The sequence below is a fragment of the Aptenodytes patagonicus genome, chromosome 25 (genome assembly GCF_965638725.1).
Source record: "Aptenodytes patagonicus chromosome 25, bAptPat1.pri.cur, whole genome shotgun sequence".
NCBI lineage: Eukaryota > Metazoa > Chordata > Aves > Sphenisciformes > Spheniscidae > Aptenodytes > Aptenodytes patagonicus.
Genome location: NC_134973.1, coordinates 5,158,245 through 5,181,483, shown reverse-complemented (window position 1 = coordinate 5,181,483; position 23,239 = coordinate 5,158,245). Strand labels below are relative to the sequence as shown.

Genomic DNA, 23,239 nt, shown 5'->3' with positions numbered 1-23,239 from the left:
GCCGCTGCCACCTCCGGGGACTTTGGCCGGCGACGATGGGGCGACGGGTTCGCGGCGTCTGCGGCCGCTCGTGACCGGCGGAGGATCGGGGTCCGGCCAGGCCCTGAGCGCCCCCCCCCCCCCCGGCCCCGCTTCCCCTCCAGCCTGGCTGGGGGAAGCTGGGGAGGCCGTGCTGAGCCCGCCCCGCTCGTGACACAGGTGGCTCAGCCTGTTCAAAGGGACTGCTGGATCCGGGGGGGAGGGGGGCCGGGAGCGGGGTTTGGGGGCTGCGGCATGCCCTAACCCCTCTCTCTCTCTCTCCCCCAGACCCCTGGCGCACCGAGGGATGATCGGGGGGGCCCCGCGAGGCCCCCAGCAGCCCAGGGTGAGTGGGTCCCCGCCGTGACACCAACCCCCGGCCATGCATGATTTTTTGGTTTCCTGTTTTTTTCCGGCATGTGATGGGGAGCGGGGCCGGGGGGGACACAGGCCGGGGGGGCACAGCCTGGGGATCCCCCCTGCCGAGTGCTGGGGGGCTGCTCCAGCAGGTTGCAGGGTTTGGGGTGGGGGGGGCCCGGACACCTGGGTCCCCATTTCTGGGGGGAAGGGGCTCCCCCTAGGCGGGGAGGGGGCTGGTGTGGGGGGTGGTTTCGGGGGGCTGGGGGCCGCTGGCACGGCCGGGCGCGGGAGCAGCAGCCGCCACCGTGCAGCAGCCGCTCATTTATTATTTAGCTGCGTATCTGGTGTCGGGCCCAAGCGCTGCCCTGGCAGCCCCCCCCCGGCCCCCTGGCCCCCCCGGGGTGCTGTACAGCGTGGGGAGGGGGCCGCGGTGGCGGCGGGCACGGGGAGCCTGTGGTTTCCATGGCCACGGGGCTGCGCGCCGCTTTCCCGGTAAAACCAATAAATACCTGTGGGTGTGGTGGGGGGGGTCCCCACCGAGCCCCCCCCCCACCCCCACTAAGGGCCAGGTGTCCCCCCAGGGTGCCGGGAGCTGAGCTGTGGGTCTCCACGCTGCTGTCCCCCCCTCCAAGATGTCCTACTTCACCGAGCACTTCTGGGTAAGCCTGGACCCCCACCCACGGGTGCCCCCCACCCTCTGGGGCTCGCTGTGGGGTGGCCCCCAGCCCTAGGGGGGGGTTCATCGCTGCCGGTAATTTTGCAAGGCCTGACGCCTCCGTTAGCGCTGCAAATTAATTGCTGAGGGAAGGGGGGAGCGATGGGTGCGGGTGCCCACGGGTCCCATGGCCACAGTACCGTCCCTGTGTCCTTCCCCCCCCCCCCGGGGATCCCCGTCCCGGCACCGCGGGGGGAAGTTGGCAGCGCCGCGGGGGCGCGAAGCGTGGCCGGTGCTTCCTGGTTCGTCTCTGCCGCGGTCTGGCAGCTGCCTGCGTCTTCCCCTTCCCTCTGCCTCAGTTTCCCCAGATGGGGTCATGCTGCCGGGGGGTGGGAGGAAGCCGCCCCCGCGTGCTGGGGGGGGGGGGAGCGGGCAGCACCCAAAATAGCACGCGGTGTCAGGGCTCAGCCCACCCCTTCCTGCCCCGCTCACCCTGGGGAGCCCGGGAGTCCGGGGCCCCCCCACCCGCTCTGGCCAGCGCTGCCCCTGGCAGGAGTGGGGGCTCCGCACCCCTCTGCGCACCCAGGGTGGGTCCGGGCCACCGTGCCCCGTTTGGGGTGTTTCTAGCCCAAATGGTGCTTCTTGCCGTGCCGGCTGGTGCTCCCGGCGGTGGCACCGTCACAGGGAGGGCCGGGTGGGGGTCCCCGGGTGCCCATGCCGTGGGGTGCTGGGTGTGTTTTGGGGGCTGAGGGTGGTCCCCTGCCAGGGCGAGAAGAACCACGGCTTCGACGTGCTCTACCACAACATGAAGCACGGGCAGATCTCCACCAAGGAGCTGGCCGACTTCGTCCGCGAGAGGTACTGGGGGGGTGGGATGGCTGGGGGGGGGGGGGTGTCCCCGGCACCACCGGGCTCTGTCCCCAGCGCCCCCTCCCCACCGTCCCCAGGGCTGCCATCGAGGAGAACTATGCCAAGGCCATGGTGAAGCTGTCTAAGATGGCCACCAACGGGACCCAGCTGGGGTAAGCCAGGGTCTGGGGGGTCCGGAGCACCCTGAGTGTGTGTGTGTGGGGGGGGAACCCCACTCAGCCCTGCCCGTGCTCCCCCCAGGACCTTCGCGCCGCTCTGGGAGGTTTTCCGCATCTCCTCGGACAAGCTGGGCCCTGTGCCACCTGGAGCTGATGAAGAAGCTGCACGACCTCATCAAGGAGATCTCGCGCTACGGCGAGGAGCAAGGCCGGGTGCACAAGAAGGTACCGCGTCTCCCCCCGTCCTCCCCCACCGCACCCCAAACCCCCTGCCCACCCGCCTCCGTCCTCCCCCCCCCCCCCCCCCCCCCCCCAGTCCAAGGAGGAGGTGTCGGGGACGCTGGAGGCCGTCCAGTTGCTGCACGGGGTGGCCCAGCTGCTGCCCAAGTCCAAGGAGAGCTACCACAGCAAGTGCCAGGAGTACGAGCGGCTCCGCAAGGAGGGCACCAGCCAGAAGGAGATTGACAAGGTGAGACCCGACGTGTGTGTGTGTCCCCCCCCTGCCCCCGATGGTCCCTGTCCCCCCTCGGCACGTCCCTGTCCCCCCCCCCCCGGCTCGTGCCCATCGCTTGGTCCCACACAGGCGGAGCTCAAGTCCAAGAAGGCGGGCGAGGCGCTGCGGCGGGCGGTGGAGAAGTACAACGCTGCCCGCGCCGACTTTGAGCAGAGGATGCTGGATTCGGCCGTGGTGGGCAGTGCCGGGGGGCGGGCGGGGCGGGCAGGAGCGGGGCTCACGCGGGCACTGCTCAGGCTCCTGGTGCTGGCTGCGCGGTGCAGTGGTGGCACAGGGCGGGCCGGTCTTTTGGGGACGTGCCAGCCTGGCTGAGCACCCCTCCGCGGTGATGCCAGCCCCCGGGGATGGCCACCCTGGATGAGCCCCATTCCCTCATTGCCTGGGGACGCTGGCCCCTGGGGACGTGCCACCCTGACTGAGCACGTCTCCCTGGGGATGTGCCACCCTGGCTGAGCCCCACTCCTCGGCGATGCCAACCCCTGGGGATACCCCTCCCTGGGGATGTTGGCCCTTGGGGACGTGCCACCCTGGCTGAGCCCCATTCCCTGGTGATGCCAGTCCCTGGGGACATGCCAAGCTGGCTGAGCCCCCCTTCGTTTTGATGCCAGCCCCCCCAGGGCCATGCCACCCTGGCTGAGCCCCATTCCTTGGGGACATGCCACCCTGCCTGAGCACCTCTCCCTGGGGATGCTGGCCCGTGGGGGTGTGCTACCCTGGCTGAGCCCCCACTGCCTGGACGTGCCAACCCCTGGGGACATGCCACCCTTCCTGAGCCCCCCCTCCCTGTCCGCACACGGACCCCTGGGGACATGCCACCCTGGCTAAACCCCCACCTCTGCCCCGCCAGCGCTTCCAGGAGGTGGAAGAAGCCCACCTACGCTACATGAAGGGTCTCATCGGCTCCTACTCTCACTCCGTGGAGGACACCCACGTCCAGATCGGGCAGGTGAGTCCCCAGGGGGGGTGAACAACGACAGGGACAACACCGAGCTGTCCCCCCCTTTACTCTGAGGATGATGTCCCCCCCTTTTTTTTTACAGGTGCATGAAGAATTCAAGCAAAACGTGGAGAACATCGGCACCGAGACGCTGCTGCGGAGGTTTGCCGAGAGCAAGGGCACGGGGCGAGAGCGGCCAGGTGAGGTTGTGGGCAGCATCCCGGTGGGCTCCCCCCATTTGCACGAGGGCGATGCTCCCCCTCCTCGCACGAGGAGGCTTTGCCCTCGTGCAAGGATGGAGCCACGGTGCTGGGCTGATCCCGCTCTCGGTGACAGGAGCGTTGGATTTCGACGAGTACCGGCTGGCCCCAGCGCAGGAAGGCAAGTACGTCTGCATCCAGCAGCCCCACGCCGGGGATTGTTGGGGTGTAGGGGGGCTGCTCACTGCTCTGTGCCCCCCTCCCAGGACCCAAGAGGAGCCGTAGCAAAGCTTTCCGTATCCCTGGGTTGAGCCGTAAGGAGAGGGATCGTGATGCTGTGTAAGATCCCCCTCTCCCCATATCCCCGCGTCCCCATGTCCCTCGTCCCTGCATCCCGCATCCCTTCCCCTCTTCGGGATCTAATGCTGCCCCTGTCATTCCCCAGGGAATCCCCGGATGCCGAGGTGGTGAGTATCCCAGTGCCAGCCCTGGGGTTGGTTTTTTCCATACCGGGAGGACTGGGGAGCGAGCGCCTCTCCGAGCATCTCCCCGCAGGGCTGCCCGGAGGTGGAGAGGACGGGTTCACCGTGCGCCCCGACGTCGCCCACAGTATCCTTGTGCTGGAGTAGGGGGTGTGTGATTTTGGGGTGTCCAAGGGGGGTTCCGAGCATGGGGTGTTGCCTTGACGGGGGGCTCAGCCGAGGCGGAGAACCACGTCTGCTCCTCCAGCGACTCCGACTACGACGAGGATGAGCCCGCAAGTTTTACGTCCACATCAAGCCGGTGCAGCCCCGGGAGGCGGCCAGCAGCGCCGAGGCCACCATGGAGCAGCTCAAGGCCACCGTGGGGAACCTCATCCTGCCCCCCAGCATCGGGGTGAGCCTCGAGGGGGGGGCTGCAGGGTCCCCAGGGACTGTGCCAGGGCCAACTGACCCCCTCTCCCCGTTCTCTTGCAGGGCACCGTCAAGCGACAGTCGTCCCGTAAGTGTCACCCTGGGGGCTCAAGCGTGGCCACGGCTCGGGGGTCCCCTGGGCTCCGTGACCCCTAACGCTGCCTGTCCCTGTCCCTCCGCAGGGCACGTGGCATCTCTGACCCCCGCCCGAAGCGATGCAGACCCCGAGGGGACACTGGCGGCAGGTGAGGCCGTGCCGGGGGGGTCCCGGGGATGTGGAGGGGGGTCCCCTCAGGGATGCGGGGGACAGTGGCTCTGCAACCCCCAGCGAGTCCCCTCTCCCCACAGGTGACGGCGCAGGGAGGGGGCGCCCGGCGGCGCAGGTGAACAGGTACGGGGCAGGGAGGGAGCGGGGTGCCGTGGGGCGGTGCACCCCACGCTGCCGCCCCCGAGCCCCCTCCCCGGGGGGTCCTGAGCGGGCACTGAGCCGCCCCCTCTGTCGCCGGCACAGCAGCCCCGGGAAAGCCCCTCCGGACGCGGTGCCCCCCGCGGCCCTCTTCGGGCCCCCGCTGGAGTCGGCTTCGAAGCGGAGGATTTCCCGGGTGAGGATTCGGGGAGGAGGGACCGGGATGGGGGACCCCGGCGTCTGGGGTGCTGTGCCCCCCCCCTACCGCAGTGCTCTGACACGGGGGTCTACCCGCAGCCCCCGTGCCTACGTCCTCACCTCCTCCTCCTCCCCCTTCTCCTCCTCCTCCCCGGAGAACGTGGAGGACTCTGGTTTGGACTCACCCTCGCACCCCGCGCCCGGACCCTCCCCGGACTCGAGACCCTGGACCCCGCAGCCGGGGACGCCGCAGAGCCCCCTCCCCAAGCGGGGCGGCCCGGCTGACCCCTGCCGCCACCGCCCGCCACCCGGGACCCCGGTGCCTGGGTGCCGCGGCCCCGCAGCCCTGCCGGCCGCCTCCCCGAGCCCCCCGGCTTCGCCGTCTTCAGTGGCCCTGGGGCCGAGGGGCTCTGGGAGGACGTGGGGTCGGCGCCCCAGGGACGCAGCCGCTGCCCCAGTGGCCCGGCGCCCCGCGAAGCCCCCTCGCCCGACCCTTTTGGGGAGCCCCCGCCATGGGTCAGACCCCACAGCCCCAGTGGGGACCAGCCCCTGCTGCCCTGTCCTTCCTCCAACTCGGCCTCCTCCTCCTCCTCCTCCCCGGGCCCCCCCAGCGGGGGGAGTCCTCCAGCCCCTCTCCGTGGACCTGCCAAGGGTCAGGGACGAGGCTGACCGAGGGCGGCACGCCGGTGGCTCCCCCGCCGCAGCCTGAGTCGGGTGAGTGGTAGGGGCGCAGGAGCTGCCCCCCTTACCCTTAACTCTGCCCCCCACCCCCACCTGGGCGCAGGGTCTCGCCCAGCCCCGGCTCGGCCGAGAATGGGGCTGAGACCTGCCAAGCTCGTGGCACTGGTGAGACCCTGCTGGAGCCCCCCGGGGGGCCCAGCCGTGGACGGGTCTCTGTCCTCACCCCCCATTTGTTGCCCCCCAGATGTTCTCCCCGCCCGGCCCAGTGCGGCCCCCCGTGAGGTCCCGCTCGTGGCCCCCCCTCGCCGCTCCCGCACGAAGAGGCCGGCAGCCGGCCCGGCTGCGGGCAGCAACACCGACCTGGTGCGTGGCCGGGGGGAGGAGCAGGACCGGGCTGCGGGACCCCCACGGCGGGGCCAGACCCGGACACCCCCCCACCCCCCAACGCCATCTTGCCTTGCAGTCACGCTCGCTGAGCCCCTCACCCTCCTGGAGCTGTGGCCCCTCGCACTCGGCGCCTGCCAGCCTGGGCGAGCGGGGCTTCTTCGCCGTCTCCCAGCCGGCGCTCGGTGGGTCCCGGGGGGCTGGGGGGGGGGTCACGGGGTGGAGGGTCACATCCAGGCTCTGACCCCGTCTGCCTCCCCAGGGCTGTCGCGGGGTCCCAGCCCTGTGGTGCTGGGCTCGCAGGACGCGCTCCCCGTGGCCACCGCCTTCACCGAGTACGTCCACGCGTACTTCAAAGGGTGTGACGCCGACAGGTACGGGGGTCCTGGGGGGGGTCAGGGCCCCCCCCCCCCCCCCCCCAGCCGCTGCATCCTGCCTGGGGCATCCGCTGACCCCCGGCCTGTCCCCGGCAGCTGCCTGGTGAAGGTGACGGGGGAGCTCACCATGTCCTTCCCTGCCGGCATCGTCCGTGTCTTCAGCGGGAGCATGGCCCCCCCCGTGCTCAGCTTCCGCCTGCTCAACGCCGGCGCCATCGAGCAGTTCCTGCCCAATGCCGAGCTGCTCTACAGGTGCGGGGACGCGGTGGCACCGCGGCACCAGCTGCACGGGGATGCCTGGGCAGGCTGGCAGCCGGGAGATGCAGCGGTGGGGAGCTGGTATCGAGGTACAGGGGGTGCCTGGGGGGATGCGGGGACCTTGGGAGGTGGTGGATGCAGTGACGGGGAGCTGGTATTGGGGTACAGGGGGTGCCAGGGGGGTACAGGCATGCTGGGAGGTGGTGGATGCAGTGGTGGGGAGCTGGGTACATGGGGTACCTGGTTTCCTGGGGATGCCTGGACATCCTGGGAGCTGGTAGATGCAGTGATGGGGAGCTGGGTATCGGGGTACACGGGGTTCCCAGGGCACCTGAGCATCCTGGGAGCTGGTGAATGCAGCAACGGGGAGCGGAGTATCAAGGTACACGGTGTTCCTGGGGTTCCCGGGAGGCCTGGGCATCCTTGGGAGCTGGTGGGTGCAGCGATGGGGAGCTGAGTATCGGGGTGCCGGGTTTCCTGGGGTGCCCAGGCACCCTTGCCGCTCTGACCCTGTCCCCGCAGCGACCCGTCCCAGAGCGACCCCAGCACCAAGGACTTCTGGCTGAACATGGCGGCGCTGACTGGGCACCTGCAGAAGCAAGCGGAGCAGAGTCCGGCCGCCTCCTACTACAACGTGGCTCTGCTCAAGTACCAGGTGAGCCCTGGGCTGGGAAAGCCAGGACCCTGGGGTCCCCCACCCAGCTGCTGGGGGCAGGAGGGTCTTGGTGCCCCCCTGAACCCTCCGTAACCCCCCCAAGTTCTCGCGGCTGGGCCCCGGCTCGGCACCGCTGCGGCTGTGCGTGTGCTGGGACTGCTCGCCGGGCGCCACGCGGGTCAGCGTCGAGTACGGCTACAATGCCGGCGCCCTGGCCCTGCCCGTGCCCCTCGCCAACGTCCATGTCCTCCTGCCCGTGGACGAGCCCGTCGCTAACCTGCGGCTGCAGCCTGCGGCCAGCTGGTAAGGAGGGGGACACACACACAGGACTGGGGGTCCCAAACGCCCCCGGGGTGGGAGGGGGGAACCCTGGGCTGGGAAACGGGGTGCTGATGGGGTGGGGAAGGCAGGGACGTGTCCCCTAGGGGTGGGAGCAGGGGGCATGGGGTGGAGCAGGGGGGCATGGTCTGGGGGGCTTGGGGACATGCCCGTGTCCCGGCAGGAACCTGGAGGAGAAGAGGCTGCTCTGGAGGCTGCTGGACGTCCCTGGTGCCCCGGGGCAGGGAGGTGAGGCTGTGCCCGTGCCGCTCAGAGGGCACGGGGCAGGGGAACAGGGTCCGGCCCTGGCCCCTGCAGACCCCCCACCCTCTCTGCTGTCCCCCCCAGGCTGCGGCCGGCTCTCGGCCAGCTGGGAGCCCCTCTGCGGGCCCAGCAAGCCCAGCCCCGTGGCAGCCCAGTTCAGCAGCGAGGGCAGCACACTGTCGGGCGTCGAGGTGGAGTTGGCGAGCGCCGGGTACCGCATGTCGCTAGTCAAGAAGAGGTTTGCTACAGGTACGGCTGGTGGGGCCCAGGGGGGTGCGGGGTCCCTTCCCCACAGCCCTGGGAGGTGCAGGGTCCTCTCCCCATCCCCTGTGGCCCCCGGGTGCACGGGGTCCCTTCCTTGGGGTGCACAGGGTCCCTTCCCTGCTCTCCAGGGTGCATGGGTTCCCTTCCCTGGGGTGCGTGGGATCCCTCCCCCAGGTTGGACGGGGGTCCCCTCTCTGCTCCCTGTGGTCCTGGGGTGTATGAGGTCCCTTTCCCCGGGTGCACGGAGTCCCTTCCCCGGAGTGCACAGGGTCCCTTCCCTGCTCCCCATGGCCCTGGGGTGCAAGGGGTCCACTCCATACCACCCCAAGCTCTGTTCCCCCCTCACTGGGTGATGCCCCACAGCGATGCCCAGCCTGGGGAAGGGTGCAGGTAGCGCATTTCGGGGGCCCACATCAGGCCCTGGCCCCTCGGTGATGACCGTCCTCGCACCGGGCACATGCCCCTGACCTTCGTAGCCCCTCCTCACCGCCTTTCCTCCGCAGGGATCTACCTGGCAGGGTCCTGAGCCGCCTCCCACCGGACCCTCCGAGCCCCTCGGGCTTCCCCCTTGGTTGTGTGAACTTGAAACGCTGGATGGAGGCCAGCCGAGGAGAGGGTGCTGCCGGGTGGGAGCCCTCCTCCTCCTCCTCCTCCTCCTCCTCCCCCTCCCCCTCTGGCTCCCTGCTCCGTGGCTGTCACCGCGTTGTCTCCTGCTGCCCAGCGGTCGGTCCCCTCCGCCCTCCCCTGTGCTGTGAAGGGAGCAGGAGCTGCTCTTTTATTAAACACTTTATTTTCTAATAACCCCCCCGCCGGCTCCCGCCTGCCTCCTGCTGCGACGCCCATCCCCGGGGCCTCCAGGCTCCTCCTTGGAAACAGGGCTCAGCCGATGTGCCGTGGCACCCTGGGGGCTCTGGTGTTGCAGGGCCGGGGGAAACCGAGGCAGGGAGCCGGCAGCGCTTTGCCGAGCCCTTTCCTTGCGCCCATGGGTGCTGCTGCCCCACCTCTGGCAGACGGATGGGCAGACGGATGGGCGGACAGACAGGCGGCCTCACGGCACCTGTCGGGGGGAGGATCCCTGCAGGAAATACCTGTGCCGCTGGGGCCGCAGCGCTCCCAGTGCGGTGCGAGGCGCGGTGCGAGGATGGCCCCGAGCTGGCTCTGTGACAAGGTACCGGCTGGGGGGGTCCGAGGGGTCTCTCCAGGAGGGCTTGTGGCTCTTTGCAGTGCAGCGGGGTCCGAGCTGGCACTCCTGGGCACTGGGATGGGGCCCCCGCCTTGGGCAAGGGCTGGCCGGATCCGTCCCCGGCCGGCTGGGCTCTGCGCAGTGCCGGTGGGCGAGCGGCAGCTGGGCTCTTGCTGGGGTCCCCATGCTGCCTGGGGGACCCCTGTCCCGGTGCTTCGTCTCTGAGGGTGAGGGCTGCTCGCAGCAAACCTGTGTGGACTCCTTGTACCCGGAACCACCCCGCCACCACCCTGTAACACCTCAAGCTGGTGGTAACTCCCTCATTAACCCCCCTATGCCAGCAGGTCCTGGGTGGCCGCGTACCCTTGCTGGCCATACCCAGATTTTGGGGCCGCGCCCTGTGTTTGCTCTCCCAAAGGAGAACGGCCCCATCCCAGAACCAGTGGCTTATTGCTCTCTTTGGGTCTGCTGCACATTGCCCGGTGCAGAGCTGGCAGAGTCAGACTCTGCCCTGCACCCAGGAGTGCCCTGCCTAGCCTGGGCACTCCCTGCGCGGCAGCAAACAGCTTGCTGGTTACCTCTGGCATGGTGCAACCATCTGGCACGGGGAGATTTCCCCGCTCCCCTCTGTGTGCCGGGAGCTCCGTGCTCCGGCTCTGCAGGGAAGGATGCTGTGCCCCGGCCCAGGGCGTCTCTCCGGGTGCGGATGCTCGGGGGCTGCGGGGATGACCAGTGCCAAATCCCACCCCCCATCTCTTGCAGATCACGTCCCAGCGGTGCCACAGGCTGGAGCTGTGGGGTCTGGTCGCCGTGGGGCTCCTGGGGCTCTGCTACCTGCTCTACCAAGATGACCAGCTGTGGCCCAGTGCGGTCCCCGAGCGCAGCACCCCCCCCAGGCCCCAGGCAGCCCCCAGGCTCCCCCCGCCCCGGGCTCTGTCCACCCCTGCCCCATGCGTGGCCAACACCTCGGTGCACAACATTTCCGGCTTTGCCAAACTGCCCGGCCATGTGCAGGACTTCATGCGGTACCAGCACTGCCGGTCCTTCCCGCTGCTGCTCGACGTCCCCGGCAAGTGCGGGGGGGCCGAGGGGTCCTCCGACATCTTCCTCCTCTTGGCCCTCAAGTCATCGCCGGAGAACTACGAGCGGCGGGAGGTGATCCGCAAGACCTGGGGGCAGGAGAGGACCATTCAAGGAGCCTTCATCCGTCGGGTCTTCCTCGTGGGGGTAGCCCCCAACGCCCGGGATGCAAAGAAGCTCAACCAGCTGCTGCGGCTGGAGCAGCGGGAGCACGGGGACGTGCTGCAGTGGGACTTCAGGGACACCTTCTTCAACCTGACGCTGAAGCAGGTGCTCTTCCACGCCTGGATGGAGGAGCACTGCCCCGGCGTCCGCTTCATCTTCAATGGGGACGACGATGTCTTCGTCAACACGGGCAATGTTGTCAGCTTTGCGATGGCCAGCCAGGGTGCCCAGGAGCAGCACCTTATGGTGGGGTAGCTCTTCACCTGCAACAGCCCCGTCCGCTTCCAGCAGAGTAAGTACTTTGTGCCCACGCAGCTCCTGGCCTCCGAGTGGTACCCGCCCTACTGCGGCGGCGGCGGGATACTCATGTCCGGCTTCACCGCCCACGTCATCTCCCGGGAATCGCGGGACATCAAGATCTTCCCCATCGATGACGTCTACCTGGGCATGTGCTTGGAGAAGGCAGGGCTCCGTCCTGCTTCCCACGACGGCATCCGGACCGCGGGCGTGGGGGTGCCAGCCAACGCCGACCCCTTCGATCCCTGCTACTACCGGGAGCTGCTGCTGGTGCACCGCTTCGTGCCCTACGAGATGGTGGTGATGTGGCAGGCCATCCACGACCCCCACCTGCTCTGTGGCAAGAAGGTGAGCATCTTCTAGGGCGGCCGAGGAGGAGTGAGAACCAGGGGGGAATGCCGGTGCAACCCGAGGGCTGCTTGGGCTGCGGCTCTCCGCGGATCCCTGGTAGCTGCTGCTCGGCGCTGCCATGCTGCGAGGGAGGGTCCCCGGAGACCCCGGGGCTGACCCCCATCTCCACCGTGGTCCTGCCGGGAGTGCAGAGTGGCATCTGCGAGGCCGAGCCCCAGCTCCCACCCTGGGGACTGCTGAGTGCCACCACGCGCCCATCCTGTCCCTGGCTTGTTTCTGCCTGGTTTTACCCCAAATCTGCCCTTCCGTGGCCAGAGGAGCCCCAAGGCACCGGAGGGAGAATAAACAAACCTGTGTTGTTAATGAGGACATGGGGTCTGGAGCCTTCCTGGAGGACTGGGGTGCAGGGAGGACGGGACTGGCTCAGGGGGAGCAAGGGGAACCCCTGACCCCACTAGGGTGGGCGTTTACCCCCAGCGAGGTCCCTGCCCTGGGGGTCCCTCTGCAGAGCCCCCGAGGTCCCTGCGCTGTCCCCAGTCCCGTGCGCTGGCTGGGGGGGACGGGCTGCGCTGCTGTCTGCGAGGTCTCGGTGATGACCCTCGGCGCAGGTGGCCCTGGCCCCGGTGGGATGCTCGGTCCCGGGAACAGACGGTGCAGTGCCGTGCCGTGCCGTGCTGCAGGCACATACCGGGCTCAGGGCCATGGGAGGGGGATATATGCAGTGGGCGAGGAACAAAGCCCAACGGGACGGGGCTGTGGCTACAGCCGCCACCTGCCCGAGCCTAGGGGTGCCGTGCCGCGGGCACCATGCAGTGCTGTGCGCTGGCAGCCGTCGTGGCAGAGCTGGTGCAGCAGCCGTACGGGCGCACGAGTTCATCTGCGCCCTCGGGGCCCTGTGCGGGGGCACCCGCTGGAGCCACCCCCCAGGAAAGCCTGCGGCGAGTGCCAAGCCCGGGACCCCCATGCCGGCATGTCCCGTGGGCACCCTCACCCCTCCCTGCTCTCTTCCAGCCGACCTCCCTCCGCAGCGACCAGACCCCCCCCCATCCCCTCTCCCTGTGTGTCCCCTCTCCCCACACCCCAGCTGGCAAATTTACCAAACTTTACTAGAAACCCACCAAATCCCGCCGTGGTGGGGGCAGCAACAGGCAGAAGGGGGTAAAAGACAAGTGGCATCGCGGGGGGGGCCTGCCTGCCGCAGGAAAGGGGGAAGTAGGGCTGCCCTGCATGGCGACGGGCGATGGGGACCGTGTCCCCCCCACCCTGCCGCCCCTCCGCTGGCCCCGCAGCCGTTAAAGCACATTGAAGCATTGTTGTGGCCGTGTGTCCGTCTGTCACCGCCTGGTGCTGGGGAGGGGGGGTGGGCGGCCGGGGTGGGCTACCAGCGGGCTTTGCTCCGGCCGTCCCGCAGCGCCTCGATCTTGGGGACCAGCTCCCCAAAGGTGGGCCTGGTGCTGGGGGTGAAGGCCCAGCAGCTCAGCATCAGCGTGTAGACCTGGGGACAAGGGACGGGGCCGTCAGGGGAGCAGGGTGGCCCCCAGGACCTCCACCGTCCCCTGGGACCCCTGCCAGCTTGGGCAGGGCTCTCACCTCCATGGGGCAGCCGGCCGGCACCGGGAGACGTCGGTTGTCCTTCAGGAGCTCCAGCAAGTGGCAGATGATCTGTGCCGTCTTCTCGGTGCCCATCATGCGGAGGAACTCCTACGGGCACGGGGACAGCCGTCAGCACGGCTCATCCCAAAGGTAACGGGTCCGGGGTGGGGCAGCGGGACCCCAGCCCCGGGGAGGGGGGGGGTCTCACCTCTGAGGGGCTCTTGCTCTTGTTGCTGTAGGTGAAGAGCTCGTAGAGGAGGACCCCGAAGCTCCAAATGTCGGATGCCCGGGAGAAGATGTTGTCTGCCAGGGACTCGGGTGCGTACCTGCCGGCGGGAGGGTGCTGACCACCAGATCCGACCGGGCCAGCAGCCCCATGTCCCCCCCGCCCCGGTGCCACCCTTACCAGAAGACAGGGCTCTGACCGGGTTCCCGCACCACGTAATAGTCCTTGTCCTGTGGCAGCAGCTTGGCCAGCCCGAAATCCCCGATCTTGACGTGGGTCTCACTCTCCACCAGGATGTTCCTGCTGGCCAGGTCCCGGTGCACGCAGCGCTGCGCCCCGAGGTACTCCATGCCCTGTGCGGGATGCAGCCACGCGCTGGGGCAGGGACCCAGCAGCATCCCCAGGGGCTCACCCCAGCTGGACCGTGACCCCCCTGGGTGAGCCGTGGCATTGCTCCCTCCCCGTCTGTCCCCCCCAGCAGGAGAGCGGGACCCCCTTTGCCGCCGGCCCCAACGGTCCCACCTTGCAGATCTGCCAGGCGTAGAGGAGCAGCGTCCTGTGGTCCAGGCGGGGCTGGTTCTTCTGCAGGTAGTCCCGCAGGCAGCCGTTGGGCAGGTACTCCATCACCAGCCGCAGCCCGCGCCGCCCTGCACGCACATCCATCACCCGCCGGCCGGGATGCGGGCAGAGCCGGAGCCGGGTGCAGGCAGCATTGCTCCCTGCCCGCTCCCTGCCCCACGCCGTGCTCACCCCGGCTGTAGCACACGCCCCGGTACTGGACGATGAAGTCGTGCTGCAGCGAGTGCAGGATCTGGATCTCCCTCTCAAAATCCCGCAGCTCCTTGACCGAATCCTGCTGCAGCTTCTTCACCGCCACCAGCTCGCCCGTGCTGTCGCCCAGCGGGTCGTAGCGGCACAGCTCCACGCTCCCAAAGTTGCCCTGGCCGGGGAGAGCCGGGTGGGGATGCGGGATGCTGGGGTGTCTCGGGGGGGGTGTCTCAGAGACCCCCACCGTGCCCCCAGCACCTGGTCCCCCCCCTCCCAGATCCCACGCACAGGTGAGGCCGCGGGCACAAACCAAGCATTTCTCAGCTTTGGAGGGCAAAGCATCCTCCCAGGAGCCAGGGATGTTTCATGCCCCAAATGCAAGTAAGGGGGGGAGCGTGTGTGCAAGAAACTCGTGCACTGAAGTCTTGGGGGACAGGGCCCCCTCTGCCCCCCCTCACCTTGCCCAGCAGCGAGATGTACTTGAGGTGCCGCTCCTCGAAGTGCGTGGGGTCCTGGCACATGGCGAGGGGCTCGTACCCCCAGAAGCTGTCCCGGAGCGTCACATCGGTGGGCGACAGGTCCGAGAGCAGCTCGTAATCTAGGGAAAGCGGGCGGTGAGAGCACCCTGGGGGTCCGGAGCCCGTCCCCACCCCGCCGTCCCGGGGCTCACCGGAGGTGATGAGGCTGTTGAGGTCCCGGATGAGGGCGCGGAAGCAGGGCCGGCGGCGGGGCTGGTAGTCCATGCACTGTGCGATGAGCGTGGCCAGCTCCGTCCACTTCGGTGCAGGGAGCTGGAGGCTGCTCTGGTAGAAATCCAGCTTCTGCAGGGGTGGGAGAGGGTGCTGGGGCTGGCTGCAGGGTGCCTAGCCCCGTGCCCCCGCAAGCAGCCCCGGAACAGCCCCCACGCTCCTGACCAGGCTGTGCAAACCCCTCGCCCTGAGCATCACCCAAAGGCTGCGGGACGTTAGGCTGGGGGGGGTTGGTTACTGCCCATCCCTGCAGCGCTGGACCTGGCAGCCACCTCTGCAGCACGCCAAGGCTGGGGGGGGGGGCTCTGGGGCCCTGCAAGACCCTGGCTCCGGCTGCCATGGGTGCCCATCTTCCCCCAGCGATGCCCCTTTTCCAGCGTGACCTGCGTCACCGGAGCCTCTGGCTAGCAGAGAAATCCCGGGGTGGGACGGATGGCACGTGGTCTTCTCTGGGCAGCGGGTGAGTGAGCAGAACCCAGGTGCAGAGGGATGGGGCAGGAGGGTCAGGATGCAGCGGGATGGGGCAGGAGGGACGGGGCAGGAGGGTCGGGATGCAGTGGGACGGGGCAGGAGGGTCAGGATGCAGTGGGACGGGGCAGGAGGGTCGGGGCACGGTGGGACGGGGCAGCCTCACCTTCTGGGGCTCCAGCAGGCTCAGGGGCATGTTGCCACCACTGAAGATCTCCCAGAGGGTCGCCCCGAAGCTCCACTTGTCAGCCGGCAGTGCCAGGCTCTTGGGGTTGCTGAGGCACTCAGGGGCCACCCAGGGGATGCGCTCCACCAGCACTGGGAAGAGGGGGATGGCCCCGCTCAGCACCTGCCGGGGGGGGCCCTGCCACCCCCCCCCCCGACACCCTGGGTGAGCCCAGGCACTTACTCTCTTTGGCCAGGACGGTGACGCTGACTCCGGGGTCGTTGAGCTTGATGAAGGGAGGGCTGCCACTGGCAGCGTCCCCCTCCCGGGTCAGCAGCACCTTCTTAGCGGAGACGTTGCCGTGGGTGATTTTCTTGTCCTCCTGGGGAGGGCAGAGGGACCAGGACCCTCAGCACAGCCCCAGCCCGTGGGGCAGCCCCATGCATGGGGCTGAGCCAGTGCCAGCCGGGGTGAACAGACAGGGATGAGTGGGAGCCATGGGGATGCAGATGCACGGGAGTCGTGGGACACGGATGCGTGGCAGCCGTGGGACATGGATACATGGGACTCATGGGACATGGATGCGCAGGTGCTGAAGGATGCAGATGCACAGGAGCCACAGGACATGGATGCATTGGAGTTGCAGGACATGGATACATGGGAGCCATGGGATGAGGACATGGGAGAGCTGTGGGATGCTGACACACAGGAGCTGCAGGACACGTGTGCAGGAGCTGCAGGACACATGGACCACAGGACATGGGAGAGCTGTGGGATGCTGACGCACAGGAGCTGCAGGACACGTGGACCACACGCTCGGTGCCATGCCGGCAGCCGGCTCACCAGGTAGTTGAGGGCGTACGCCAGCTGCTTGGCCACCTGCAGCTTCCAGCTGGTCGTCACCTTGCCCTCACCGTGGTTCTTCTTCAGGTAGAGGTCCAGGGGCCCGTACCTGACATACTCCTGCACCATGATACCTGCAGGGGGGACGGCACAGGCAGGTCCGGTGCGTGCCCTCCCGGCAGCGTGGCGGTGCCCGGTGAGGGGGACGGGCACTCACTGTCCTTCCCGAGGCTGACGCCGTGCAGCAGGACCAGGTGCTTGTGGGAGAGCTGGCTCATGATGCTGGCTGCCTCCAGGAAGGACTGGGAGCGGGGAGAGGCTGGCTCAGGGGGGGCCGTGGGGACCCCCTGGTGCCAGGTTGGGGGGCTGCCGCCGCCTCACCTCGGAGCAGTTGCGGTGGCTGCCGTCCATGACCTTGAGCACCACCTCGGTCTGGTAGTACCCGTCCTCCTCCTGGTCCCGCTTGACGCCCTTGTAGATCTGGGTGAAGGAGCCCTGGCCCAGGCTCTCGCCCTGCCGCGAGAGGGGGGTGCTGGCAGGGGGGGGGTGTCCCTGCCCACGTGCCCCGTCCCGCCAGCGGCCCGTCCCCCCCCTGTACCCGCGTGAGGCTCTGGGGGTCGATCTTGTGGAACATCATCTGGTTGAGGCTGCGGCGGGGGGCGGCGGGGGAGCCGGGGGGCTGGGGGCAGCCGCTCCGCACGATCAGCAGGTTGGACTTCTCTGGGGGAAGGGAGCAGCCGTGAGGGGCGGCTGGGGCGGGCTGTGCACACGCTGTGATGTCACACAGCCCGCTCTGTGATGTCATAGCCTGCTCTGTGATGCCATGCAGCCTGCTCTGTGATGACACAGCCTGCTCTGTGACGCCACACAACCTGCTCTGCGATGTTACACAGCTCATTTTATGATGTCACACAGCCTGCTCTATGATGTCACGCAGCCAGCTCTGTGACCTCACACAACCTGCCCTGTGATGTCACACCACCGTGGGTGTGCGCAGCCCTGCCAATGTCCCCCGCCCCGGTGCGGCGGTGTCACCTTTGGGCAGGGGCGGGCAGCAGGCAGCCAGGCGCATGCGGGCACCCTCTGCCTGCAGCCCGCAGCGCCCGTAGGTGCCCAGCAGCTCCCGCAGGCTGCAGAACCGCCGGGCCACCCCCGAGAGCCAGAAGTTCCCGTCCTCGTCCCTGCGGATCAGGCAGCGCTTGTAGTCCTGGCCGGAGCGGGTCTGAGGGGCAAGAGCCAGGCTCAGCGGTGCGGCGTCCCCCTGGGAGCCCTCCGAGCCCCTCCTGCCCTGCGGGTGCCCGCGGCAGCCCCAGGGCCGTGCCCATCCCAAAAGGCCACCGCCGGCGGCACCGTCCCTGCGAGGACCAGGTCTCAGCCCTGCGTCTCCTTCCCCGCTCCCAGTGACACCGGCTGCACCCGGCACGGGAGCCTGCGCGATGCTGCGTGGTGCCGGAACCCCAGTCCCCAGCCGGTGCCGGTGCCGGTGCCGGTCTCACCTCGGCGCAGACGGTCAGCAGGTAGCTGTCGAAGTCCTGTGGGCTGCGGCGCAGTAGGTACAGCCCCGGGCAGCTCCCGGCCACCTTCAGCTTGTTCACCGCAAACTCAGAGCTGTGAACGGCAGGGCTGGGTCGGGCGCAGCGTGGTCGCCCTCGGGGAGACCCCAGGGACCCCCATTGCTCACCCCTCCGCCACGGTCTCCCCGAACCCGGCGGGCACCAGGGTGGCCTGAGCATCACCAGCCCGGCGAGCAGGATGGGGACCGGTGCTCGCCGCTCTTGCAGCTCCTACCCAAGTGATTTCTTCCCCCAGCACCCGTGGGTTGGGGGTGGCGAGGAGGGGAGGGTCCCCGGCACCCACCTGATGGGCCCGTGGCACTGGTTCTCCACATCCTCCAGGAGCCGGGGGGGGGCCACCTCCTTGCAGAAGTAGTGGTGGGCGTCCGCCGTCAGGCGGTAGTAGCCGTCGATGAGAGCCACGAAGGAGCAGGCTTCCCGCAGCGTGGGGAACTCCACCTCCTGGGGCCAGGCGGGGGGGGGGGGGGGGGTCGGGTCAGCCTCACACCAGCCCTGGCCCCCCGCTCTGCCGGGGCTCCCCCCACGCCTCCCCAGCTCACCAGCACCCGGTTGTCCGTCTTGGTGAGGGTGACGATGCGGTTCTCCACAGGGCTGCCCTCCCGGCTCGCCTGCTTGATGCTGATGTCGGCGATGTCGGGGAAGTCGCAGAAGTGCTGGCGGCTCTGCAGGGTACACGACCGGGGCTGGCCTCTGCGTCCCCCCACCTCGCCCCACCACGGGACCCCCCGGCGCAGCCACCCACCTGCACCTCAGAGCCGCCGCAGCTCCAGGAGACGCCGCTCTCGCTGGCCACATGGATGGTGATGTCCGTGGCGGAGCCGGGTGAGCGCACACGGAAACTCTCCTCCGCCCAGCGCCGTTGCAGCCGCTCCAGGTCCAGCAGGTACTTGAGCTTCAGGTAGCGTCCGTCCGTCTGGCAGCCCCCGATCTTCCGCAGGGATTTGCTGAAGTGGCGGCGGATGCGCTTGCGGGTGAGGAAGCTGTGCTGCTGGATCTGGCACCGCAGCGGCTCGGGGATGCAGGACTTGTAGCTGCCGGGGACAGGGAGGTGAAGCAGCGGTGGGTGCCGGGCTGTCCCCAGGGACACTGGGCTGTCCTCATGGGTGCTGGGCCATGTCCCCACGACCGCCAGCCCCCAGCTCACCTGACATGGCTGGAGACCTCGTCAGGGCTCTGCTGCTTCTCCTTGGCGATGCGCAGCATGTCCAGCACGGCCAGGCTCAGGCACTCCTCCTGCCTGGGCAGGCTCAGTGCCACTGCCATGCGTCCCCCGATGAAATCGCTGCGGGACTGGGGAGGGAGCAGAGGCTGGGTGGGGGGTCCCTGCGCCAGCCCCCCACTCGGCGCATCTCCTGCCCGGGGATGCCGCAGCCAGGAGACCTGATGCACCCCAAGACCCCCGGTCCGCACACGAGGCTGTGGCAGGTATTGTCCCCCCGCAGCTAACGGGAGCTTCCAGGGTGGCCCCTGCTGACCCCCCCATCACGCCGGCCTGGCTGTGGGGGTGGCTCCAGCCCCAGCCCCACGCCCCACACCCTGGTGCCTGCGTGAGTCACATCCTGCCCCAGGCTCTGGTTTCCCACTGCTGCCCGGGGGGCAGCAGAGCCAGCTCCATCCCTGGGGCATGCATCACCTGGGGGACACAGTGACCCCCATCTCAGCAACCTGGGGTGCCCCACACCCAGCGTGGGATGCCCACAAGCAGCTCCAGCTGAGCTGGGTAGGAGGACCCATGTCCCGCAGGCGTCGTGGCCAGGGACCAGTGGGTGCTGGAGGAGAGCGGCACGGTTCACGGTGGTGAAGGGCATCACTACGCTGAGCTTAACATGTCCCACACCCCCGAGAAGCCACGTGGGACCTCGCCCTGCGGCCCCAGGTGTTGGGGACAGGGATGGCAGCCTGGCAGGGCTTACCTGGGCAAAAAGGTAGTCGATGACGGGGTAGTCCAGGATGGGGCTGGCCTGGTTGTTCAGCAGCTGGAAGCGGTGGGACCGTCCCAGCCCACACCAGTTGGGGAATAAGAACCTGATGGGGAGAGCAGAGGGGGCTCAGCGCCACGTCCCCCATAGCACACAGCCCCTATCGGCCATCAGAGACTCCCCAGGGAGCCGGGCTGGGGCTGGGATGGCCGGGTCCCCACGGGCTGTACCTGATCCTGTACACCACAACCTGGCTGCGGGAGTCATCGACGGTGAAGAGGTGGTTGGGGGGGAACCAGCAGCTGAGATCCTCGGTGGCCAGGGCAAAGAGCGAGTGGCAGACGGGCAGCACGCCTGGGGACAGAAGCGGTGCTGTGACCCCTGATGAGGAACGGGCACAGCCGGTACCCCGAGCCCACGGCCGGTGCCCCGAGCCTGCCGGCACCGGGGGACGATGCTCACCGCAGGCTTTGGCGGCACGGACGCACAGCTCCTCGGCCGTGTACTCGCCGAAGGTGAAGGTGAGGACGCCGGCGGCAGTGCTGGGGGGGCTGCGCGCGGCGGGCGCCCGGTGGTACAGGTACACCTGGAGGGTGCTGGTCTCGGTGGAGGAGAGGCTGCAGGAGCGCTCCCCGATCAGCGGGGTGTCCTCGCCCAGCGGGGCCATGGCGGGCGCTGCAAGGACAGGGGGAGCTCAGCTGGCAGCACGGTCCCCTGGTAGCGGTACCATCATGTCCCCCCCTGGGTGTGACCCCCGTGCGGGGCAGGACCTTGCCCCACATGTGCCTTTCCCCATGCATTTCCCTCGGCATCCTCCCTGGGGTAAAGCCCCGCAGCCAAGCCTGCAGCATCTCGAGAGCTGGGGTCAGCCCGTCCTGGGAAGGATGAAGGGGAAACTGAGGCACACAGCTGTTTCTCCGGGTATGTGGATAAACCCACCCTCCCCAGCCCATCCCACGGCCGCTCCTCCTCGCCAGCCAGCCCAGGGCCATGCGCCCATGCCCTGCATCGCTCCCAGGCGTGGGCAGGAGGACTCAGCTCCATCCCCACGCCCGGCTGGGCTGGCCAGACCCCGCGAATCCCCTCGTACTGGTGTGGTACCTGCTGTCGTGCCGGCGGCCTCGCTGGAGCCCGTGTGCTCCGGCCCTGGGGAGCGGGTCCCGGGCAGGGCTGTGCTGCCGGGTCGGGGTTCCTGGGCTGCGTAGGCGGCTGCTCAGAGGCTGCGAGCGAAGGAGAGTGTCAAAAAAATCCCCTCGGTGACTTCCTTCCTGCCCGCAGCCTCCTCGGCGGGTGGCTTCCTGGCAAGGGAGGGGGTACGGGGCGGGGGGCAGAAAGGAGCCACCCCAGGGTGCAGGGACCAGCTGGGGGGGGTGAAGGAACAGGGAGCCCCGGGCATCCCACTTGGTGCTGGGCACCCCAACGGACCCGGGCACCTTACTGGTCCCGCTGCCTCCTGGTGCTGTGGGTGCTGCAGGGCATCCCAGCCCCCGTCCTGTCCCACCCCACTGCGTGGGGTGAGGGGCTGGGTGCTGCCCACACACCCCTGCTCCCCCTGCACCGCATTGCTGGGACCGTCCCTGCCCCACTCACGGCCCTGCCGGGACGGGCTCAGCCCCTTCGCCCCCGTCCTGCCCCGGCCAGCCCAGCCCCAGGGTGCCACCGGTGCCGCTGCGCCTTCGGGGCCACCATGGGGCTGGGTGCGTGCCTGGCCCTGGTGCCGTGCGGCGTCGCACGCACCCGCCGGCGGATGTGGCCAGGCCCAGCAGCCACCGCTCGTTGTTTTTCCCCTTTCTGCTGCTCTTAACCAGCTCGGCAAGGAGGCGAAGCCGGAGTCGAGGCAGGGAGGGGGGTCCTGCCCAGCCCTGTCCCTGGGGACGGCTGCTGGGGATAAGGCCACCAGGGCTGGAGCCAGACCCCGGGGACCAGGGACCCTCCTCTGCCCTGCAGTGATGACTCGGAGGGGACAGTGCCAACTCCGTCCCCATGTTGGGGCTCTTCCCTGGTCTCAACCCCAGGCTCGTTCCCAGGGTTCAGGGCAGGGGGAGGAAATCCCTGTGGGACAAAGGTGTCCAGGGGCCGGGTGAGACAAAGCCGCGTTTGTGCCAGGGAATGAGGAAGCCAGGCCAGCCCCACACCCGGCTGCCACGTCTCCCAACAGACGGAGCTGACCTGCCGTCCCTGCCCTACCCGTGCCGCCTGCTGGGGTACGGGGTGCCGTGTGTGCCGCCACTCGCGGCGGCCCCGGGGTTAGCCGGTGTCGGGGCGTGCGGGAGGGAAGGGGTTATGGATGTGGCCCCCAACGGCTCTGTCCTCCCCGCTGAGGGTCCCTCCCTGACACCCTGAACCTGCCTCCTGCCAGCGCCCGCCCCGCGGGCTGGAGAAGCTTGAGGCTTGACCAGCCCCTTGTCGTGGCCCCGCTCGCCGCCCCGCCGCCGCCTCAACGCCCGCCGAGGACGTCGCAGCAGCCTCCTCCGACCTGCCGGGCTCCCTGCCTCCCCAGGGACCCCCGGGCAGCCCCCCACGTGCTGCCCCGCTCTCCTCCTCCCCGCCTCAGCAGCGGGTCCTTGCCGGTCTGCAGGCAGCTGCCTGCGAACGAGCTGCTTTTTTCTGGGTAAAGGTTTAGGTTTGGTTTGCTTCGTCCCCTCAGCTGGAGGCAAATTTGGCTCTGGCAGCAGCTCTGCCCCTCCCTGTTTGTGCTGGCTAGGGGGGATCACTCCCTCCTGGCCGCATCCTTCGGGTGCCGGTGCTTCCCTGGAGCCACGGAGCCGGTGCCGTGTGCTCCGGAGCAGCCGGACCGGGCACTGCCGCTCTCCTCTCCCTGCGGGCTTCGAACTGGGAGGTATTTGGGGCAATTTCTTTGCTGAGCTCGGGCTGTCCCTCTTGCAGTTTGGGCTTTGCCCTTTGCAGCCGAATGTTTGGCACAGACCTTCCCTGGGACGGGGCGGGATGGGACGGGATGGGTCGGGGAGGCAGCCATGTTCTCTGCTCCGTGCTCAGTCCTTTCTGCTGCACATTGAATGTCAGTCGGTAATTGCACGGAGTTTTCTCCCCCTCCAGTTTCCCCACCCTCGGATGCGCCGGTGCCGCCTGGCCCTAGCCTAGCCGTGCGTGCCGCGTCCCCCGTACCACGTCCCTGTCCACCTGCAGGTGCCCAGCCGGGGGCTCCCCCCCTGCAGCCGCCACACTGGCCCCGGTGGGGAGCCTGGAGGTGTGGGTGCCGGAGCGGCTCACCTTCAGCCTCTGGGACTACGGGGTCTTCGGGCTGATGCTGCTGATCTCCACCGGCATCGGGCTCTTCCACGGCCTCGCCAAAGGTGGCCAGAAGACCTTGGAGGATTTTTTCACGGGGGGACGACGGATGTCGGCGCTGCCCGTGGGGCTCTCGCTCTCGGCCAGCTTCATGTCAGCCATCCAGGTGCTGGGGGTGCCGGCAGAGGCGTACCGGTA

At 69.0% G+C, this 23,239-nt stretch overlaps 3 protein-coding genes across 3 annotated transcripts; 2 read left to right on the top strand and 1 right to left on the bottom strand.

Annotated features, from left to right (window-relative positions):
* Positions 1–303: 303 nt before the first annotated feature.
* Positions 304–9,010, top strand: FCHO1 (FCH and mu domain containing endocytic adaptor 1). Its single transcript, XM_076359257.1, is given in 34 exon segments — positions 304–364; positions 960–1,037; positions 1,800–1,891; positions 1,981–2,055; positions 2,144–2,192; positions 2,194–2,286; positions 2,378–2,530; positions 2,645–2,749; positions 3,423–3,521; positions 3,616–3,712; positions 3,849–3,893; positions 3,979–4,051; positions 4,158–4,179; positions 4,268–4,280; positions 4,283–4,321; positions 4,411–4,467; positions 4,470–4,588; positions 4,669–4,693; positions 4,788–4,850; positions 4,954–4,996; positions 5,117–5,181; positions 5,184–5,205; positions 5,306–5,496; positions 5,499–5,825; positions 5,828–5,923; positions 6,135–6,253; positions 6,354–6,459; positions 6,537–6,648; positions 6,748–6,903; positions 7,432–7,564; positions 7,668–7,867; positions 8,067–8,131; positions 8,231–8,395; positions 8,914–9,010. Coding segments are annotated over 33 exon segments (3,069 nt in total). The 5' UTR covers positions 304–364; positions 960–1,010; the 3' UTR covers positions 8,937–9,010.
* A 541-nt stretch (positions 9,011–9,551) lies between these two features.
* B3GNT3 (UDP-GlcNAc:betaGal beta-1,3-N-acetylglucosaminyltransferase 3) lies at positions 9,552–11,498 on the top strand. The gene is made up of 3 exons (XM_076359694.1): positions 9,552–9,578; positions 10,356–11,084; positions 11,127–11,498. The coding sequence occupies exons 1-3, from the start codon at positions 9,552–9,554 to the stop codon at positions 11,496–11,498; spliced, it is 1,128 nt and encodes a 375-aa protein (XP_076215809.1).
* Positions 11,499–12,858: 1,360 nt separating this feature from the next.
* Positions 12,859–20,459, bottom strand: JAK3 (Janus kinase 3). The gene is made up of 23 exons (XM_076359235.1): positions 20,255–20,459; positions 20,023–20,146; positions 19,787–19,898; positions 19,018–19,163; positions 18,622–18,904; positions 18,413–18,535; positions 18,157–18,314; positions 17,796–17,907; positions 17,335–17,521; positions 16,898–17,019; positions 16,681–16,812; positions 16,517–16,601; positions 16,300–16,433; positions 15,700–15,838; positions 15,457–15,608; positions 14,744–14,894; positions 14,532–14,671; positions 14,056–14,245; positions 13,828–13,952; positions 13,486–13,658; positions 13,288–13,405; positions 13,077–13,187; positions 12,859–12,981 (listed from the first exon to the last, which is right to left on the bottom strand). Exons 1-23 carry the CDS (start codon positions 20,457–20,459, stop codon positions 12,865–12,867), a joined length of 3,339 nt encoding a protein of 1,112 aa, XP_076215350.1. The 3' UTR covers positions 12,859–12,864.
* Between the last annotated feature and the right edge of the window lie 2,780 nt (positions 20,460–23,239).

What these genes read in the sequence shown, in the direction of transcription:
- B3GNT3 (XM_076359694.1), top strand. Translation starts at nt 9,552, where the DNA reads ATGGCCCCGAGCTGGCTCTGTGACAAG. An exon ending in CGAGCTGGCTCTGTGACAAG is followed by an intron (nt 9,579 to 10,355) that starts GTACCGGCTGGG and finishes CATCTCTTGCAG; the next exon opens with ATCACGTCCCAGCGGTGCCA. An exon ending in CCCAGGAGCAGCACCTTATG is followed by an intron (nt 11,085 to 11,126) that starts GTGGGGTAGCTC and finishes GTCCGCTTCCAG; the next exon opens with CAGAGTAAGTACTTTGTGCC.
- JAK3 (XM_076359235.1), bottom strand. Translation starts at nt 20,459, where the DNA reads ATGGCCCCGCTGGGCGAGGACACCCCGCTGATCGGGGAGCGCTCCTGC. An exon ending in CCGTGCCGCCAAAGCCTGCG is followed by an intron (nt 20,147 to 20,254) that starts GTGAGCATCGTC and finishes TTCTGTCCCCAG; the next exon opens with GCGTGCTGCCCGTCTGCCAC. An exon ending in CAACAGCCTCATCACCTCCG is followed by an intron (nt 14,672 to 14,743) that starts GTGAGCCCCGGG and finishes CGCTTTCCCTAG; the next exon opens with ATTACGAGCTGCTCTCGGAC.